Source organism: Melanotaenia boesemani, chromosome 17 (assembly GCF_017639745.1).
Source record: "Melanotaenia boesemani isolate fMelBoe1 chromosome 17, fMelBoe1.pri, whole genome shotgun sequence".
Lineage (NCBI taxonomy): Eukaryota > Metazoa > Chordata > Actinopteri > Atheriniformes > Melanotaeniidae > Melanotaenia > Melanotaenia boesemani.
In genome coordinates this window covers 24271220-24285851 of record NC_055698.1, presented here as the reverse complement: position 1 = coordinate 24285851, position 14632 = coordinate 24271220, and the positions used below count along the sequence as shown (strand labels likewise).

Sequence of the window (14632 nt, the reverse complement as noted above, 5' to 3'; positions counted from 1 at the left end):
ATGTGACGGATAAGGGTTTACCACACATGATGAATCTTACAAGCATGCAGAAAACATTACATTTCCATTACAAAACACAATTTTAGAAGTATGACTATTAATAATCTCTGGTTGATATGAATTTCTTCTCATTACTGTTTTGATACTTCTAATGATACACTTTATTCTAAGGATTTTTTTCTTGACCTGAAATTAACTTTCTTGCCATGTTGATTAGCAACTTGAAAGATCCAATTATTATAGCTTATCAGTTAGCAAGTCCCATCTCATTGCATAATATATATATATATATATATATATATATATATATATATATATGGCTGTATGACAAGAAAGGCTCCTGTTTAGAGTATTGTGAAGTTCAAGTGTTCTCCCTGTGCATGCATGGGTTTTCCCCAGGTACTCAAGCTTCTTCTAAAAGTCCATGCATGTTAGGTTTATTCCTGACTCTAAATTCCCCTCTGAGTGAGAGTGAAAGCATATTGTTTCTTTTTATAGTTTACCTATAATTCGCCCTGTTGGTATACCCATCCAAGGCTTACCATGCCTCTTCCCTAATAGCAGCTGTTAACCCCCTTCACCAAAAACATTAAATTGAGTAAAGCAGTAACGGAAATGGATAGATTGACTAATTCATCCATATATAATTTCTTTATATCAATCCTATTTCATAGCATGTAAACCTTACTAAAACTTTTCAATCGTTCATTTTCATTTAGCAAAGGCAAGTATATGAAAAATAAGCTGAGCATTAAAATGTGCATCTAGTTTTATAGCATACAGTGACTAAGCCTTTTATGTTAAAAGGATAATGATTTACCAATCTGTATATGGATAAAGCTTTTATTTTTTTAACTAAAAACAATTGCTCTATGACTGTCTCAACCTGCTTTAACATGCAATCATTCTGTTTAGAGAAATTGCTATAAATGAGTAAAACTGATAAAATGAAGCATACAAAATGATTCCTTGCTTTATTCTGCTGGTTTCACACTGTGTTTCAATGAAATGTAACTTGAACTATCGCATTCTCTTAATGTTAACTAAATCACTGCCATTTATTTGTAGTTTGTTTCCATATCAAACATAATGAATTGGATTATGTGAGGAGCTCATGTGGAACATGTGATTATCAGTACCCCCATGACATATTTATTAAAACAGTGACTTGCATGTGCTTGTGTGTTTGTTTACTTTGACACTGAAACAGTCTTGACAGCTCAGCTCTCAGGCTCCAGGGTGTCAACGTTTTTGATTGATTTTTAAAGGGATAAACTTGTTGAACAATTTTCATGCTTGAGTGAATCAACAATAGCTCATCTTCACCACCCTTCACTATGAGCCTCTCACCATCCTCATATCCTCATCCCATTGCCTGGCATGTCTCACAATACTGGATTCTCAGCTAGGATTTAAAATAAGCTCTCCAGATCAGAGCAAAACCCAGCTGAGCTAATTACAGTTCACCGTTTAAACCTTTGTAGGTATGAGCTGGAGTTATTTCACTGAGCAGCTGATAAAGCAGGACATTTGTCCTCTGACTCCATTACTCCTTCATCACACAGAGTAATAATTTTTCAATTTATCATGACAACATGCCTGTCACAGGACTTTTGCTCTGTGGAGCTTAAACTGAGACACGTTTTAAAACTCCAAATTAGTGTCTCTAATTTGGAGTTTCTAATCTCAGATTTCTTCTTTGGGACACTTAATCTTTGGCACCTAAATGTTTGACTTTCTAACTAACACCACCAGAGCTATATTTCCACCCCTCACTTTTTTTCCAAATATCTTTTTGCAACGTTTGTTTTTATTTATTGTCTTAAAACAACTTCCACCAACGAAGGAAATCTATTTTATTCAATGTTTCCTGTATATGGAGGGGAAGTAAAACCAGTTGTAATATTTTGTAACATCACTGATGATCTGCAGCTTTCCTCCATTTCCACATTGCCTTTCAAAAGTGAACAAAGAGTGGATTATCAGCCAGTGTCAAAGTCTGACTAAAGCCTTCATTTTTCTTATCAGAACCCTATATGAAGCCTTAAAGCTTATATGATTTTTCAAAATGTTTTTTTCCTCTCTATTGATGCTACCTCAGCTTCACTATTTCTTCCTTATCTGTTTCTATTATTCCTTTCTTAGATTTTTTTTTTCTTTTTCTCTCTTATTCCTTATTTCCATTTATTCTGATAATTAATACCTATTTAAAATTATAAGAGATAGTAGATATGGAGATGTTTTATTAACATTAAAAAACATTGATTATGTCTCTTTTTAAACTATATGCTGTGACAACACCTGGCTTAATATTATGGATTGTTTTTACCACATCTGTTCTCTAAAGTGCTAACTGAGCTAATATATTTCAATTCTTTCTATTGCTTTTCTCCCTGGGATTATTCAAACGAGACGGCCCAGCCATGAACCCATCTACTTGCCTCTACATCCCTTTTGTTTATCTTTCTAACTCATTCTCCTCCCTCCTCTCTCATTCTCTCAGATCCCTCATGTGAAGATTGGTCCAGAGGAAACCCCGAAGTTGCCGTACCTTCGCTTCGCTTCAGTGACGCTCTACCCGAGTAATGAGGACCTAAGCCTGGCCATCGGATCCATCCTGCGCTCCTTCAGCTACCCGACGGCCAGCCTCATCTGTGCCAAAGCTGAGTGTGAGTCTCTGAAGTGTATCATTTCCTTGCCACATTTTTTTTTATCCTCTCTGTTTGATGCTGGCAAAGCAACATTGTCCACTTCAAGGGTGAAAATGGTTGGTTTTAAAACAGCTGCTGCTTTTCTGGTGACTTCATGATCTGAATTGGAGTTCCTGCTTCATTATTAACGCTCCACTCTACATGTTTTCATTTCTTCAGTGCTGCTCTGCAGGAATCAGATACTTGACAATGTGCTGAGTGAGTGAATACTCAGCACCAACAGTTGGAGTTTGTTCAGAGCGAGTGGGCATTCTGGAGCCTTCACTGATGTGACCAGGCGATAAATTTAATCTGAGGTCAGGTGTTGCCAAAACAGCTTCCAACCTGCTGAGGCCTGCACTCCACAAGACCTTTAAAGGTGCCCTGTGGTTCCAAACAGCAAGACGTTAGCAGCAGATTTCTATTTTAGTCCTTAGAGTTGAAAATCAGAGCTATAGTTTGTGTGATTTGTTCCTGAAATTCCTCCAACATACTGTGGCTACTACTACTCAGTACACTGTTGACCACTGACCAGGAGCACCTCACAAACCTGCCCAATCATCTGCTCATGAACACTAATTTCTTTTCAAGATCATTCAAATCTTTCCCTTACAATCTTAAAATGACCCCAAATTTTGAAACTGAGCAAGACAGTCATCATTACGTTCTCTCTGAGAAGTCATAATGTGAAAGCTCATCAGGTTGTTTTCTTCAAAGCAAAATGTTTTTTTCATGGATTGTTGGACTAAATGGAGCAGAAAGGTAGAAGCTAAAGGTGGAAATATTCTATAAAGTTATGATGTGTGTGTATTGTGATATTATGTGAGAAATAACCAACACAAGTCGTTGCAACCTCTGACTTCCCAGTTGAGAAAATCGCTTCATACATAGAGAGGTGTCTGGGGTCATTGAAAACCGCTGGAATTTGTTATTAAGAGAGAAAAGTGACTTTGTCCATGTTGCAGTTTTGGTGTAATGTACTTGGTAGTTGGAGAAATCATAGAACTGATGTTGTGCTATTCCTGCTGTGAAGTTGTTGTTGACTGAAGCGAACATAAAATAACACTGTTGTGAAACTAAAAGATATTTCATTCAAATGTATTAAAAGATTAAAAGCCTATTTACTCACTGCTTAAAACTAATCTTACTTTATTTTACTATTTTAAATGCTAGCTTTGTATTTGTTGTTATGTTATATTTACTTATCCTACAGTTTATAGTCTTCTTTTCATTTCATTTTGTGTCAAATATATTCATTTAATTTGTTGGATTTCTTCTATTTGACTAACAAACAGGTCTTTTTTTTTCTTTTAGTTTTCTCCTTTTCCTGTCTACTTCTATTACTACTCGTTTCTCTTCACCAGTTCCTTCATTAGACTCCCTCCTGTTTTCCCACCTGCCCAAACTCACTGTTTTAAGTCTTGAGTGGTAACCTCGTCTGTTAACTGCAGGGTTTAACAGGCCTGTAATGCAGTCATGAAAGGTGTCTTCGGTCATTTAAACCCAGCAGGGCCTTTATGAATGATTTATGGTGGCAATTAGATTTGACACTTCTGTTTTTTGTAACAGGAACAGTCAAAAAATTATATTTCAACTTGGCTAAAATTGTGATGATACTGGCACAACAGCTGGTCTTTGTATTACTCCAGAAGAACTGACATCATTTTCATGTTATGTATTTATCTTTTTTCTCAGTTGTTCAAACATCTTAAATCAGCAGACTAACATATTTGAGTGCTTTTGTGTGATAATGTTGGTGATATAAAGATAAAACTGAACCTGTCGGCCTAAATACACTAACAATAAAAAAATTCTAATTTACATTTAACTCATTCGTTTCCATTAATAAAGAATGCAGTAAAATATATTTAACACTTAATAAGTGAAGTTGTTGATCTGTAGATTGTAACAAGGATCTAAAAATAGAGATAAAGTCTTAACCATAAAATCAGATATTCCTGAAATGCCCTGTTACCCAGAACACAGCAGCATTTTTCTGTAATTTTCTATTAGGTCCAGTTTAAAGTGCTGTGTTTTCCTTGGAAATAGTACATTCGCTAACAGCGCAGCACCATTCCTATGACATATGTAATTTTTATTATATTGACATAAAAATGAGTTTCATTTATCCCATATTTACAAGAGGCTGCTAATTGCCATGAACGCAGTAATTTTCTTTTGTCATTTCAAACTTGATATGTGCTGCTTCAGGTGTGTGGGTTGACTGGATTTCAGAAATGAAATGTAATTTATGAAGCTAATTAAATCCAAGAAAACTAATCCAGAGAAAAATCACAAAGTAAAAATATGATTGCTTGAATTTTGAGACATGTTTTCAGACAATTGTCTCTAAAAGCCACTATTATCTACTGTAGAATCTATGAATTAAACAATGATAAAACAAATCTGTTTTCAGCTGAGAAAACAAAAATAAATAAATAAATAAACAGGATTTCATTAATTAAAGATAAAGAAGGCAAGATGTTGTTTATAATTCTTTGATTTATTACACAAAATGTGTGCAAGAACTGGGTTTTGCGCCAATGTTTGTTCCTAAGAGCCCCTCATGCAAGGGAATACTTTTTGAATCCCTATGAATAAAGCAGTGTATTGAGGAAAATGTTGCACGTAAAGCAGGGAAATAGTTTCAAAAGATAACAATAAACAAAAAAGATTTGGATTTAATGTAAATTTCTACAATAGGCTAATCCATTGACAACTCTTTGGACATATAGCACCAAATTTATACTCTTAGGGAGAGAAATTAATGGCATTGCAGCATAATCACCTTCATCCCAGTCTGTTTATTACCACTTAGGGCTTTGAAGCAGTAACAGTGATTCATCACTCTAATGGATCTGAGATCCATCAGTATTGTATTATTTTATTTTTTTTTTCCAAATCAGAGCAATTATTTAACACACAAATAAGATAAATATTCAGACAATGATCATTAATTTTCCCTACGGTTTTTCAGCCTGAAACAGTCTGGCACTAAAAGACGTTTTGTTGAGTGATTTGCAGCTACAATTTGGACCTGGATGGTTTAAAATAGCTCACTTTTCAACCAAATGGAGCAAATTTTTTAGTCAGCTATGTTTTGGGATATTTTGCCATATTTACTCATGCAGCTAAAAAGTTGAATTAATCTCCCTGTTTTCCTGTCCTTTAGGCCTGCTTCGATTAGAGGAACTGGTCCGACACTTCCTCATCTCCAGGGAGACGCTGTCAGTGCGGATGCTGGATGACAGCTTGGATCCCACCCCTTTGCTGAAGGAGATCCGTGATGACAAAGTGGCTACAATCATCATTGATGCCAATGCTTCAATATCCTACCACATCCTCCGGAAGGTGTGAAAGCCCACTTATTAACCTCTTAACTGAGATGACTGTAGATATGATCACAGCTGTTTTCTGAGCAGCTGTCTTGTGACCTTATACAAAATCTGCATCACTTTATATTTTACTCAGCAGGTTTGTTACCACACGTTTCACCATGAATGAACAAGTAACTACCAGCTGGGTTATTCGAAGAATAGTGTATCTAAATCATTAAGGAAATTATGCCATAATATGAAGATATAAAAAAAGCAGCAGTCTACCTTCACTGCTTGGTAGTTAAAAGAACAGGAAAGAGGGGTTGATGAGAACTACTAGGCCAGGGTGGCCTAAAGAAAAAGAAAAACAAAAGTTAATGACAACAGTGATGGCCTGTATTCATACATAGAGGGTAAAGAGATGTGATCATTTTATATTGGGATATCCCTCAGAAGCCTGTGACTAGAGAAGCATATAAAGGACGATTGGTCAGAACATGCCAGCTCTAGCTATAAGCTTTATTTGAAAGGCAAATTGTAAAGCCTAGTCTTAAAGGTCGAACTTTTTTTTTTTTTCTTCCCTTGCCCCCCCCAAGAGATATGATTCCATAACAGAGCCTGGAAACCCTGGAAAGCCTGAGGTTTCTGGATTTAACAGATAAATAATGAAAAGATGCTAAAATTGGAGAAATTGCCATTGCAAAAGTAAATAGACTAACTTGGACAAATTTTTCTACATCGTCCAGAGACAGAGTTCCCATTCTTGCGATATTACATAAGCAATACATACTGCAGTGAGGTCATGTAATCCAGAGTAGCATTCCTAAACAGCATCTTCCTGAGGTTTGCAAATGCAAAAGCATTAAAGTAAGTCTTGTCTGCATTTAGAAGCAGAAAGTTTTGTCATCCAGACTTTTATGTCATTAAGATGTGCTTGTAAACTAGCTGAGTATCATCTATGTAGATTAATATGACCTGATGGAAGCATGTACAAAATTAACCAAGTGGGTCCAAGCACATAGCCCTGATGAACTCCATAAAGATTAGTGAATTACAAAGAAAAATAAATAAACAAGACAATATTCTAAAATATGTTAAAAACACTGGTTTAATGGTGGACAGAGTACAGCAGGTATGCTTGAACTCATAATCTCAGTTGTCCTTCAATTTTGGTCCCTTTCTTTTGTCTTTTAAACTTATCAAATATTCAACAAAAGTTTCATGTTTATGTCACAAACTTTACCAGCAGAAAGAAAAACAGCTTATATTATGTTATAACTAATGAAGGGGGTTGTGATTGTAAGATTAAGAAAGATTGAAAATAAAAAAATAACTTCTTAAAATTATGTAAAACTTTTTTTTAAATGGTTTTGGAATATGTAGAACTTTAATCACATGCAAACAAAGGATTTCTGAGTGTTAAAACTGATAAAAATTAATACAGTGGGATCACACCAGAGGTAATCCAAATAAGGTATTGGATAAGACTTATGAAGTCTGGTCTTCATTTTGATATCACCCTATACCTGTTTAGATTTGAGACTCTCATGCAATTTAAAAAATAATAAAACTTGTCTGCAGCTATTAAGAGTTTAAAGTACCTTATGTGGTAGTCCTCGCTACAAATTATACTATATTTAGTCGAGATCCTAGACACAAATTCAAATACATGGGGAGACAAACTTTTTGGTGAAAACAATACCACCCAAGCTGTCACAGCTGGTATGTAATCTACTCTGTGTTGTGTCTTGCTGTAAACACACCAAACTATTCAAATGTGTGTGATAAATCTAACTTCTTATATTTTACCTCCCAGCATGATATTGCACAGTTTCATTTGGAGAAAAATGTAATCCTCACTGCACCCTTTCAGTCCCTCCTGGGACTCTGAAGGGTGCTGCTACTCTGTTTACAGCATCTCTTTTTCTTGTTTAGTTTGAATATTTGTTCCTTTTGGCTGTTTACAAGTCTTCAAACAAAGGCTGGTTTCTAGCCAAACCCGCAGATAGAGGTGCAGATAGTGCATAGAGGTCAGAACAGCCTCAAACTCTGTTATTAACTTTTGGCCAGGTGCAACTTTCCTTTACATCTTTGTTCTTAGGACCTGAAATGGTAAAATACACAATAAACGTCCTCTGTTACTGTGGTTATTATTATTATTTTCAGTAAAGGTAAGACTCTGCAGGCAGACAGGAGGACATATAAGCTCAGTGTGTGTGTGAAAGGTTAATAACACAAGCACTCTGCAGGTTTTGCAGTGTGAAGCTGACAGTTTAAATCACCGCTGGCAGTGAACATTTGTACTGGGAGAGCTGTCAGATCCCGCATGTGAAAAATGACCAAATAAGTACAAGGCAGCAATCCAGACTGGCAGAATGCACACTTTGTTGCAGTTTTTATGATAGAACAGTTTAACCTTCCAGCAATTATAATTTAGATGCTTACTTCAGTTAGATTCAGCCAAGATGAAACTCTGATGTCTAGACATGAAGTTACAATGTGTGTTTTTTCAGTTATTTTCCTTCTATTTATTCTTTCTCTCATTTCTGCTAAAGTTTCCTGGTAATTTAGGTTATTTAAAAAGTTCTATTGAATTTGGAACAGTTCCTCACAGAAAATGTAGTTTCAATTTTTGGATAACATGTGACTGGTCTTTTATCATTTTACTTTTAAGAAATGAAGACTTCTTGCCTTACTGTGCTTTTCTTCTTCTTCTTCTTTTTTTTTTTTTTTTTTTTTTTTGTAACCTGCAGGCAAATGAGCTGGGGATGACATCAGCCTTCTATAAATATATTCTCACCACCATGGTAGGTTTGGGTTAATTATTTTATTTTCTTTAATAACCTCTACTTTACCAGGCAAAACATTAAAAAGACATATTTTTATTTATAATGTTGATTTGGCAAGTGCCTAGAAAACACTTAACACTGTCCCAGGGGAAGGGGAAGAGGACGAGACCAAAAAAAAGATGGTAAATAAAAGGAAAATCACTGTCCACTCATACATCTTTCTTCAACAAACATCCACTTGTCCTCATGTTTTTCTCTTTGGCCCCTTTTACTCTGTTGTATTTACATGTATTTATTCATGCCATTTAGTTTCCTTTTGTAAACCTTTACCTTCATGACCATTTTCTTTGCCCTGTTTTTCAACAGGCCTGTGATTTTATTGGTGGTTGTTATAAGAGCTGGCTATAGGATATAAATTAAGCCTATTGTTATTCATGCTTGACATACATCTTCTTGCATTCATTTTCTTGCCTCTGTAATGCACATTTTTCCAATGCTGATGCCATATTGGAGCAAATAATGATTTCTGAAGCTTTCATTACTGTTGCTTGTCTTTCTTTTCTGCAATTTTCCTTTGCTGGGAAGCACTGTCTCCTTTTAATTCATTATAACTTCTCCATTTATCTTTAATTAATGTTTTATCCCATTTTCTATGTCATTTAATTACTTTTGTTTCCATTTTCCTTCCCACTCGTTTCTTTTTTGGATTTTGGTCTGTCTCTCTTTACCTAAATCTCTTCCTATTCCTTAAAGTATTCTTTTGTTTTATTTTCTGATCTAATCTGTTTTTTTTTTACTTGCCTTAGTTTACAACTTTTTTCTTATATCTTTTTTTTTATGTCTGTTTCGGTTTAATTTGCTCTATATTGACTTTTCTTGACATTCACTGGTCATATTTTCCTTTTTTTTCATCTTGTCATCACAGTCTTTGTTGGTGTGTTCTACATTTTCGTTTTTACATCAAACTAAGCTCTCATATATCTTCCCTTTTCATCAATGATGCATGCTGGTCTTGCCCCTGTTTGTCATCATCATAATTTTACTGTTTGGTGTTGTGCCCTTTCACAAGGAGGCTTCATAAATAACAACTCGTCTTGATCTCTGCCTCAGCTCTCAACACTGCTATGTCACAGGCTTTAACAGGTCTAACAAACCAGGGGCAATATCTTCATTCTTTTTCTGTGCAGCAAACCCTGGAAATGTACCAAAAGAAAATGCATTCTTCCACTTTACTTCCACACAAATTAATGACCTACTGCATAGCCATATATAACCTACATTTAACTTTGGATTAAACATATCCTGTTGGTTCTCTGGATGTCAAACTATTGAGTCCATCAGCACCACATAAAAATGTTTGAGGTTACAGAAGATTGAAAGTGAAAATATAGAGGAATGTAAAAGCTGCCTAATTTAAACATAAATTGGTTCAGTCCTCTGATTTGGTCAACCTTTGGAGCTTTCTAGTCTTTCTTATCCTATCTAATAGCCTGTCCACTATAAAACAATGCTCCCTTAATAGAAGGCAATATAGCTACCAATGGTAATGAGCAGATGAACCTTTAGTACTGTTTGTTTTCAAATGACACACAATAATGTACCATATGCATAACATTATTTTATCTGCCACGTATGACAGAATTACAAAAACCAATGTTGTCTCTAACAGAATCACTTTTATCAGGGATGTCCAGTTCCGGTCCACTATCCTGCAGGTTATATATGTTTCCTACTTAAGCACATCTGACTTGGATTAATAGGTTATTGAAAGGCTTAGAGAGACCTTAACAACAAGCTGTTAAGGAGATCCATTTAAATCCAATCAAACGTGTTGAAACATGAAAATATCTAAAATCCTGCAGGACTTCGACTACCAACATTGGACATCCTTCAATTGAACCAGATCCCAGTGGGCAGGCATTTCCAAGTGACTAATCACATGGCATATATATAAATTTCCATCAGTAATGTTAGGAAAAAAGGTCATTTAACAGCTTGGCTTTGTCACATAAACAGTGATCAACACTGCTTCCTCCTATGTTGTGCAAGCACCAATGTTAACGTGTTTCACAGAAACCTGTGTTAGGTTGAATGAGTTACACTTTTAGCAGAGGAACCAAAAGAACAATGCTTCTACAGGTCATTGAAGTGAGTTGTTTATGAATTGTGAGCATGTATGGACCAAGTTGGAATAGTTGCAGAATTGGCTTTGCTTTGGTTTTCACTTTTTTGTTTTTAATATGTGTTTTTAAGTCTGTCTGACAAACATCAGCAATGAAAGAGAAACTAAATGAGATTTATGAAATATCCAGGTATGCGATGAAACATGCAGTGAAATTTGGTGACGTTTTCTCATCTGTACAATATTTACTGAAGGATGAGCACCAGTAAACTGGGGTTTTGCCCATTTTGTACAGAGTCTTCCAACTAATCAGTTTTATTTTAAATGTATTTACACAGTCCTTGTTAAGTCAGCTTGGAGTTTCTCTTGACTTTGTTCTTCTTAGAATGATTCAGTCAGCAGACAAAATAGAATTGACATCAAATTTAAAGTTTGAGATGAAATATGGGTGAGGTGACATGTTGACCAAGACATGGGCCTACAGAGGCCAATGGTCTTGTATTGTAGTTCTCACTGTTTGCCGTTTGTTATGATTACATTTAGGGTGAGATCTCTGAAGTAACCAACTAAAAGTAGAAAAAGTCAGGGGTTAGCCATAAAGTAGGTATTAATGGATGGTGCTGGCATTGGGCATAAATCTTATGTCTGATAGCTGATCACATAAATGCATGCTGTGGCCCAGGTCTTCAGGATGAACTAAATCTTACTAAAAAACCTGGTATATTTTTGTTCCAATTGAACAAATTTTATCGCATTTTTCGTTTTTTCAGTCTAATTTAGTATTTAAATGGACAAAACTGAAATTCTTTCCCTCAAGTAGTCAATCATTTCTCAAATTGGCTGCCATTTTAGCTGTAGAGGATTGGTTTCAAGATGCATGAAAAAAAATAATGAAAATGCTGTGTATAATGGGGATCTGTTGGGACCCAAAAACAATTTCCTGCCCCAATGCTTCTTAAGAGGTTAGTCTGGGCGTGTGGTCAATATCCCAGAATGACTAAAAGCCAGGAAGTGTGATTCAAAGGGCAGAACTCTCATAGTCTATGTGAAGTAATTGGGAAGTCATAGGTATTGATTTCACCTATCAACTCCTGAAGATATAAGATGATCATATTCTCTTTTAGGGAAGGGAATAATCTAACTCCTACAAGGTTTCGTCATTGCTCCTAAAAACTTACAAACCTGAGCCTTACTGAAATTGTCGCATCATCTCCTCATTGTTTCCCAGCCTGAACTTGTCCTACCCTAAATGGCTACTGAAATTCTGCTTCTCTCTAAATGAACATCAAGTGTAAACTGTGCTGCAGTCACATCATTGCTGGTGTCCTTCTGGAATGCTGTCGCAGTGTTTCTTCCCTCAGCAGTGTTGGCCTGCTCTCTGCAACCAGGCCAGCCAACTGCTCTTTGTCAGTGCTGGCAGGCTAACTGTCTGACAGCCGGCCTGGCTGCTGCTGAAATTGATTTGGCATCCAGAGAGTGCAACAGAAACAATAACAGCAACAGTTTACCCAAAGGCTGGAACAATGTTAAGAAAATAAGAGAGAAAGAGAGATTTCAGGGAAAGGATATTAACCTTACACTGAGGTTAGCATTAACAGCTGGACAGAGAGGGTTCCAGAAGAACATAAATTTTTAACCTTGATGGTGATGGAAGGAAAAGAAACAATCATCCTTCAACCTCCTTATACCCTCTAGACATTGTCTTTGCAGACTGAATAGCTTCTGTGCCAAAGAATTTTAGAGAAGAGCAAACACAGCCAAACACTGATGATGACAGCCTGTCTGTCCAACACTGGATGACCGCTGACCAGGTGTCTTTTTAAAGTTAGAGATATATTTTTTTATGCTTTTAAATATAAAACAACAATGCAGACATTTACATGAACAGAGAAACATCCACATAAGAACAACAGCCAGATCCATGGTGTCAGAAACAGTAGTAAAAGCATGCATATTGTGCTTTCACTCCAACAACCTTGAAAAAAAAGTTTGCAATTTGAATACAGATGATTTTGTCAAAGACCTCTGATCTCCAAAAGCTTATCTTTTAAGCATTATATTTAGACTTTCCGCTGCATGAAATTGAAATTCAGTCCAGGCAATTGCTGTTTGTGTATCCATGTTTGCACTATCTATAGGTTTTGTTGCTGCTGAAATTAATTTGGTGTTGAATCAGTGCAACAGCAGGTTTACCGACTGGCTCTGACCGTCTTCAGAAAACAGAAAGGGAGACATTTCTGAAACAAAGTGGCGCAACTTTTAATTTTCATCCCCAGCATCTGGTTATGCAGCTGCAATCTGTACAGCTCGTCTTCTGCCCATTTACAAGGTTTGTGTTTAAACCCAGTGGAGATTCAGAAAAATTCAGACAGCTTGTACGATTCTTTTTTTAGTCCATATAAGTGACATGCAGGATAATGAGATTCCTGCGGAATGACATGTTCAGAGGACCACAGATCAGCCGCTTTTTCAGTCGCTCATCTCACAAAAGTCTGACAGAAGAGATTTGCTCCTGTAATCATTAGCTGCCTATTTAAGCTTGTGGTTTTCTCAAGGTATGAGCAAATGTTTCTTGATGGGCTGAAGTGCTTAAAACCAATAAACACTGTTTAAAGTGGAGTATTAAAGAGACAGGATCTGCAATCTGTTTCATTCACAGACTGAATTGAGAGGATTCATTAAATGATCAGCGTAAGATAAATATGTTTTTCTCAGATGGGAATGATACAAAAATGTGTCAGAAGAAAAAAAGCTGGACCTTGGGAATGAGCAGATCTTTGATTAAAAAATATGACTTTGGATCATTTGTCTTGTTACCACAGGTAACTATGGATGGTTGAACTTCATGCAGACTGGATTAAGAAGAAAATTGGATACTTTTTTTTATTGTGTTTCTGCCCATATAGGTTAAAGTGTACACATTTGACACAATGGTCCCACTCACGTGGTCAGCATTAGTTGAACCAGAACTGAAATATGAAATGTGAAGGATCTTTCTGTCCTATCTTTAGTCTGAATCCAACACTGAAAGAAAAACACCATTAAAGATATGAAACAGGAGTGAATGAGAAATGCAGAGTGTACACTAAAAAAACTTTGGCCATACAGACTTAAAAATATTTTATTCTCATTGTTTAATTATCTTTGGTCTTCAATACACAAGAAAATCTTTAATTGCATGTGTGTGTTTCTCGCGTTATTTCTTCCCTGCAGTAATCTACACTGTAAAAATATTGTTTGAGCTATTGGTAATGTATGGTACTAATTCATATTTTCAGTTGATCAAGTTTCAGGGAAATCCTCTTTATTGCCAGATTTGAGAGTGAGAGTCATGTTAGACCCTAGACATAGTTTTATACATTGGGATGTCTCTTTTACCATATTATTTATTTGAAGAAGGGAAAAAAGGGTTGTATTTTCAGTAAATGCTCCCTATCATAAAGAGCTGGTGGTAAAAGGGTTACACATCATTTATACTCCAGCGCATTATTATCAGTGGAGCTTGGAAACCAAAACTCCAGACGAGATGTTGTGTTTGCTTTCCTTTTTTTTATTTTTTTTCTATTTTTTTGTGCAAAAGTAAAATTACAGTGTATACAGTGTGTGAGTGCAATTGTGCTGTGTCCAGTTCTAAAAACAAAGTTAAAAAAAAACAAAAAAAAAAAAAAACAACAGAAATAGTTTGGTTGCATTTCTGTGTGATATTTATATAAA

At 35.8% G+C, this 14632-nt stretch overlaps 1 protein-coding gene across 3 annotated transcripts in view; it reads left to right on the top strand.

The window, feature by feature from the left end:
• Window positions 1-14632, top strand: part of LOC121628201 (glutamate receptor ionotropic, kainate 5-like) — a 104458-nt gene that overhangs the window by 24252 nt on the left and 65574 nt on the right. For all 3 annotated transcript variants that reach the window (XM_041967162.1, XM_041967163.1, XM_041967161.1), the window contains exons 4-6: window positions 2504-2669; window positions 5863-6041; window positions 8761-8814. In XM_041967162.1, coding sequence (XP_041823096.1) covers window positions 2504-2669; window positions 5863-6041; window positions 8761-8814 — 399 coding nt within the window. The remainder of the gene's footprint in view (window positions 1-2503; window positions 2670-5862; window positions 6042-8760; window positions 8815-14632) is intronic.